General features: G+C 36.0%; 1 protein-coding gene across 1 annotated transcript in view; it reads right to left on the reverse strand.

The window, feature by feature from the left end:
- The window catches only part of LOC144970970 (uncharacterized), a 22,719-nt gene that overhangs the window by 8,466 nt on the left and 6,753 nt on the right, over positions 1-7,500 (reverse strand). Inside the window, exons 3-9 of the mRNA XM_078911199.1 lie at positions 6,433-6,627; positions 5,502-5,734; positions 4,260-4,423; positions 2,877-3,688; positions 1,485-1,702; positions 835-910; positions 1-2 (exon numbers count right to left, since the gene is read on the reverse strand). The exon at positions 1-2 is cut by the window's left edge and continues 145 nt beyond it. Of these exons, the coding sequence (XP_078767325.1) occupies positions 1-2; positions 835-910; positions 1,485-1,702; positions 2,877-3,688; positions 4,260-4,423; positions 5,502-5,734; positions 6,433-6,627 (1,700 nt within the window). The remainder of the gene's footprint in view (positions 3-834; positions 911-1,484; positions 1,703-2,876; positions 3,689-4,259; positions 4,424-5,501; positions 5,735-6,432; positions 6,628-7,500) is intronic.

Consider the following 7,500-nt stretch of genomic DNA (forward strand, 5'->3'; position numbering starts at 1 on the left):
ACCTGTTAAAATTATTGGTATATTTGGTGGAATGTCTTGTTTATCATAAATGATTTTTAAGTTCATTGGGTACATTATTTATAGTTTGTTGTATTTATGAGATTTTTAAATTTTTCAGCTAAAAATTAGTAGCTATATAATGATGTTGCTGGAAATCATTATGTTATCGAAAATAGAATATTTTGACTCCAATTGATATCTCTATTCGTAAAAAAGAATCTTAAATTCATCTATAAAGGTATAAATTATGACGTATAAAAACGTCTCAGAGCTAAATTAAATCCAGGTTTTATTTTAAAAAAACATCTATACTTATTCCGACTTGTCACAAATGGGAACACCTGTTTTAAGTGAAGCATGTCCACGCAGTCCACAGTTACCAAAACATTCAAACCAATTGTTTAATGATTGAGGTACGTGCATAATATAAATTTAACTGCTGTGATTATGAATATCTTTAGAAGTGGGGAATTCGTTTTTCCTACACAAGTATTATTTTTGCACCTAAATTGGGATTAATTTAATTTGTATCTATGATGTTTATTTACAATGTTATTGATTTTAATTTGTTTTTATTCATCAATTAGAAAATTAGAGTTAAATTATCATGTCTCTTGGCAAATGGCTTAAAATAAATCTAAGATTTTTTTACCTTTCCAAAATATTTCTCCTATAGTCTTAAAGGAGATCGACAGTACTTGAACAAAAATTTCACGGTGACCATAGCCGGCATCAAATAAGACATTAAGAAACTTAGAGGGCACCTGTTATTAATAATCATGAGAATGAATTATGAGAACTCACTTTGTTAAATCGTATTTTTCTGAGACTTACTTTAAAATCTATTTCAAATTCTTCCCTCTGTGTCCTGATGAGTCCAGAGCAATGATTTAAAGGGTCGATATTGAATCTGAAAGAAGAAAAATGATCAAACATGAAAGAGATAGCAAAGCATACTTTGATCAAACTTCAAAACAGCACAGTTCTTTCAATAGATAGTAAGATAATAAAAAAACAACATATATATATATACATACATACATACATAAATAGACTAAGTAAACTAGTGATAATAATATCGTGTTATTAATCATTTTTGGGTTTTGATTTGTTTTGGGTTTTTTTCCTTTTTATTTGTTAGTTTTGCTTTGTTTTCTTTTGTTTTGTTTTTGTTTGTTTTTTCTGTTTGTTTTTTGTTTGTTTGTTTGTTTTTTTGGGAGTTTTTTTTTTTTTTGGTTTTTCCTTTTTTTTTCGTTTTTTTTTTCGTTTTTTTTTTTGGGGGGGGGATTGATTTTACTTTTTTTGTGTGTGTGTTTGTTTGATTTTGTTTTGTTTTTGTTTTTGTTTTTTGTTTTTGTTTTTTTTTCTTCCAAAAGTTGGACTAAAGACAACAACAAAAACAGATTAATTCAAACAATAGAAATGGAGTCAACAATAACAGTAATAACAGCAGCAACAATAACAGCCAAAAATAATGAGGGTACCTGCTACAAGCCGGTTTCCGTCCAATCCCCTCCTCAAACCCCCTTGGGTAGCACATCTGTGGTACACGTTGATCTGAGACCAGCATGTAGTTGGCAAAGTTCCTTGGTAGAGGTTTCTTGCCGCTGGTCCCGTCAATGCCGAGACTGTATTCACCACGCTTGGGAAGTTTCACATTGAATATCACCTTCCCGTTTTCTACTCGATGGATCACCCGGTCCTATAGAGACAAACGATAGTTTTGTGAATAGTTCAATAAATTTGTGACTTACGGATTCAAAATGGTATTACATCGGTTTTATTTAGATGATAGAAGTGGAATCTATTGTCAAAAATGTGAAACCTTGATTCTATTTTGATGTTATACTGAGGACAAAGAAAAAAATTCTAGAAGTAACAAAATCTCGAATTTCTGCTCATTTTTGACTTTTAAAGAACGTGAGCGCAATATCCATCAAACGTGCTCAAAGGTTTCCCTGGCCAACAGCAACGCTCAAAATGACGGCTATTTGGCGATATTACATTGCTTTCCAACAGAGACAAAGTCGATAACGGCCAGGTACTAATTTTGCACCTGAGTACGGCGTGAGTAAAGGACCTTTTCCAAGGACTCAATTATGCGCCGCTCATAGCGAGACTCGAACTCTGGACCTGCCAGTCATAAGGCGAGTGCCATACCACTTGGCCACAAAGCCTATTATAGCACCATTTTCATCCGACTTCTTGTCGTTTTGAGACGCTGGGATACATTTAAGGTAAGACTGCAAACGTAGTGGTGATTAAATGGCAACACATACACTTGTCATCGAAATATGCAGAGACATTTTTGGGAACAAACATTTACTCTTTAATGCGTTACTCAATATATTGCGTTGGGGACCAGGGTTGACATAGATTCAGCTATTGATCCCATTTTGCTATTGGCTGTAAAGTTTGGCATAGAGAGAAATGTTGGAGTTTGTAAAGGATAGGAAACCATGAAAATGACGTTAACCCTTGAGAGGTGAGATTCTATTTTGCCCTGAGCTATCATGATATCTGCCTGAATTTACCATGACAACCATAATAGCGTAATCGCTCGATTCTTTGAATGGGGGATTCCGACATGCAGTTATGTATGTGCGTGTCTGATAACCCAAATTGTCACGATTTCGTGGTTTTGATGGAATACTCTAAAACCAAGGTATTGTCCATTAGAACAATGTTAAAACAGGCCTATAATTGCGTTCGGCTATGAGTCCTGCAAATATTTATACTTAGGGGGAGTCGCATTGTTGCTACTGCTCAAAAAGTTGAAAAAAAAACATAGATATAATATTGTGTCAGGTTAGAGCAAATCGTTAATGGTCCGTAGGAATTGGTAAATTTTATCAATAAAAACAAAGCAAACTTACCCGTAGCTTCTCCTCGTGTGTTCCTGATTTCGTCAGCCTACCGAAAAACAAGGGATTGCCTAGTCTATTATAGTCACAAATCTCAAAGGCAATCTCTGCCTCCCCGCACCAATTTGCTTTTACCTCCCCTGAAGAATGCGACAAAGGAGACAGACCGAGTTGCATAGAGTAAGCACCTGGACCCCATCCTAAATCGGGCATGTTCGGAAAAGGAAGACACTTTTCCTTAGCTTTGAAGAAACAAATTTTATACAGAACTACCCAATCATAGTCATAGTAAGGATCTTTGATACGTGTATCACGACCAACTAGCTCCAGACGAAATGTCCCAGTCACTGGTGATCTTATCCGAACACTCAACTCATCCTTTTTCGGCCTGTGCATGAAAACATAACGATCGTACTTGGGTGAAAAGCCACCCGTTTCTTTTCTTTCCTGTCGAAACAGAAGATAGTAGAATTTATAGAATCTGGCATCGTCTGGAGGCATTCCGAAGCAAATTTCTGTTTCCCCAGAATGAGATTGAATCACGCAGTCGGAGTGAGTGATGACGGTCATTCCGAGGTTAAAGAACCTATCTTTGAGGAATGCCATTCTCTCGAAGCGATCTATGTTGATGGGTGTGCTCAAAAGTTGCCATTCCTTTGAAAAGGGTAAGTGTGTAGTGATGAGCTGTCGAGGGTCGGTAAGGAAATAGTTTTCATCGCACATGTACACATACTCCTTAGTAGAAATCTTCGTGTCTGCTTTCTTTTCCGTCTCGTCTTCTCCGCCGTCATCGATTTCCAACCAATCATCGCTCCCCTCACTTCCTGTAGAATGAATTTGACAATAAATGAGATACTGAACAAACATATTGGCGCATAGCCAAGCATAATAGATAAATAAATCAATTAATCAAAATACCAAATAAATATACGCTAGTATCCGATATAATGAAAGTCGTTGGCACTTTAGAAAACCAATAAGACTTAGACAAATTATATATTACAAGCAACATAGAAACCTGCGCACAAACAATCCGTATTTATTATACATAACATTATACAAACACACACACACACACACACACACATATATATATATATATATATATATATATATATATATATATATATATATATATATATATATATTGCTCTATTCCAAAAATTATGAGTTAAGTAACGTGTGCGTGTTTGAAAGAGTACTAGACAAAGTAGAAAGAAAATACAAGAAGAAAAATCATCTCAAAAAATCGCCTTCAGTCTGATCGATAATCAGGAGACTCAGATCTTCTAAGGTCCAATTTTCAGTCGAAGAAAGAATACTTTTTCTCCTGAATACTTTTTTTTTTCTTACTTTTTCTAATTTTTTTTCAGAGTTTTAATTTACATCACTTACCTATGGCACAAGCTCCCCAGTATGCATTCATCAGTCGCCAATAGTTATTGATCAGTACAGCGTTCCACTCGCCGTAGTGGAGTTTGTCGTTGACTTTTTGGCCCACATCGTATGTCGATCCCTTCAGGCGCCCGTGAATGATGGCACATGGAATGCCTGCAAGTCTGGATGATGGTGGACACCGTAGTGTAAAGTTAAAATAAAATTTTAACATTCACATATAGCGTATCTCCACGGATTTACCATACTCAACGTGGTTCACAATGTTTAATTTATTTCCCAAGGAAGCCGTAAGGAATCATATTTCCATTTCATACATTATCAGTCGTCTGTTTTGTAATAACACGTTTACAATATCCGCCACTGTCCATAGTCAGGTACTCATTCACACGTAAAGTGCCTAATTCAAGGACACAACGTCGGAACCTGTATTTTCAATTGTCACCCACCCGGCCATTGACAAAGCTTAACATTGCTTGACTTTATGACAAGACAAGACAATGAGCCACCGAGTGAAGACTACCTGATCAGACTGGTTCGAATTAAAGGTAGTTATTGATGGCAGGATTGTAATGTTGTTGTGGTGATCATGGTAATGGTGGTTGTTATTGAGGTGGCGGTTATGGCAGCATAGCCATCTTAGCATATGCCTGCCAGCCGAAATCATAGGCCGCCCTATTATGAATGCTATTCACAACTTTTGACAAAAACTACTTTAAATGCATACGTTGTTCAATTTTCCAGTGCCAATCCACACACCATGAGTCAAAATCAGTTGTCAAAGTTGGTAGGAACGAATTTTCCTGTAGAGTAGGGAAAAAATATTCGGAAATCCTGCAAGCACATTTCTCGACTGTTTTAAACTCAAACATACGTGCTTATGTGGATAAACCTGCAATAGTAATAAGAATCCCACAACCCCCCTCCATCTGCGCCCATTTCTTTTAAAAATCAAAACAATGCTAATAGATAAAACTTGGGTGATTGTAATGAAAGGTAATGGGAGATGGAAATGATGATTTAGTGGAGGCAAGGGTTATAGTCGTAGTAATGATGGTGTGGTGGTGGCTGTAGTAGTGGCGGTAGGATTTATAATGGTGTTGGTAGCAGAAGTAATAATGATGCTGTCGTAATAGTAGCGTTTTATGTTGTTGTTGTTGATGATGATGATGATGATGATGATGATGATGATGATGATGATGATGATGATGATGATGATGACTTTGATGATACTTAACTTACCTGCAAAGTATGCTGACCAGCTGGGCAGAGTTTCCCTTCCTATTTTTAATTCTCCATATTTGGAACAATGGCGTAGCGGCTGATGGTTGCTCTCTGGGCAGTAAGGTACGCTCCATCTTGAGGGATGTCACCCATCGATAGATAATTCGGACTTTGCTGAGGTCATCGTGTACTCCGTTCAAAAGGTACGCCATGAGGTTAGCATATGGCTCTTTTATTAGTTTATTTGGGGCCTGAAATTCAATGAAGATGTAGTTATTCGGATTAGTTTGAATCAATGTTTTATTTACTTACGAAAATAATAATCTCTTTTTTTTTTCAATACCAAAATCCATTGAAATGGTTAAGATTAAAGCAGTAAATAGCTAAGATTAAAGCAGTAAATAGCTATCAGAAATAAAAGAAATAAGAAATGAACGCTAAGAAATGAAAGAATGCTAATTAAATTAACAAATTAAATAAATTAAATAGAGATTTATATTTTTAGGTAAAAATATGATTTAAAATTTTAAATCACCGTATATTTTATCGTTCAAGGCTTACAAAATATTTTTATAAAGGAAGGGAAATAACTCTTTATGTGTCGAGTGACATCAGTGACTGGTTTAGTTTATTTATGGGAAACTTGCAGAAACGAAAGGCTATTATGATCAGGCACTCATCTGTTTTAATTATTATACTACAGTATTGTGAAAATTAACATAGATCAAGACGAAGCTTTTGATCCATCAACTTTGATCTCTTCGCTCACGAGTATAGCGGTAATAGGATATAGGAATATGCTATCAGAAAGTTATACCGTGGGCAGCGCAAGAGATGGAGCTGCAAGAATCGGTATTGAGAAGGCTTATTGACGGCCTTTTCAATGCTGGGATTGCGATCGCTGGAGAGGTTCTTTTTGTCATGAAACCGTTCAGAATATCTAACTCACCTTATCTGCCCGTTTATCCAGGACCCGATATTTTTCAATTTGGAAGATGTCTCTTTTGTTAGTGGGTGGAGGGTGGGGAGGAGGCAGATTCTCCATCTGCTTGTGGTCCTCCACGTACAGGCCGTGCTTCTCGCTGTAGGCGTAGGTAGGTTGGAGCTGATACGTGGCCATGAAACAGCCCGGCATAGGCATTACCTATAAAAGACACAACATTCAATGGGCAAAAAGGCAAATATTATACCCTATCCCTCAACCTGGTGTTATGTTAGAGTGAACTAGGTGAAAAAATGAGTTTAAGATATAAAAGATAAATCATATTTGGACGAATGCATGTATGAAAACGTATATAATACCAATCAAAGTCAAATATTTAGATATTGATACCCATTTAACCAAATCCTATATTTTTGATGATAGTGTTGTTTTCAAGCAACAATATAAATCTTGAAAAATCTGATTCATTCGTAGCCAAGTCCATTTATGTTTAAGTATAATTTCAAATTTCCATTTAAAGAAGATTGGGAGCTTTAGTGAATGTTGATGGTTTAAACAATCTGAATTATTCCCTACCTACCTAAGATAATCGATAGAATAATGAAAATTCAACAGATATGGACATAAAATCGTATATAAAGACTGATTGGTGGTCATTGGTGAAGAGATGTAGTATACTGACTTGCCCATGGTCAGTGGCAATGGAATTTTGTATAAAGAGACAGTGCCGTGGTTAATGTGAAAAACGTTAGTATAACGAGACAAGTCCATGTTTAATGGAGAAGAACTTTAGTGTAACGAGACATGTCTGTGGTTAATGATGTGGAAATATAGTATAACGAGACAGGTTTTGTGGTCAATTTTGAGGAAATATAGTATAACTAGACAGGTCTATGGTAAATGACGAGGAAACATAGTATAACTAGACAGGTCTATGGTAAATGATGAGGAAATATAGTATAACCAGACAGGTCTATGGTAAATGATGAGGAAATATAGTATAACTAGACAGGTCTATGGTAAATGATGAGGAAACATAGTATAACTAGACAGGTCTATGGTAAATGATGAGGA

The sequence above is a fragment of the Berghia stephanieae genome, chromosome 4, assembly GCF_034508935.2.
Source record: "Berghia stephanieae isolate SIO BIC M18660-M18661 chromosome 4, UCSD_Bste_1.3, whole genome shotgun sequence".
Lineage (NCBI taxonomy): Eukaryota > Metazoa > Mollusca > Gastropoda > Nudibranchia > Aeolidiidae > Berghia > Berghia stephanieae.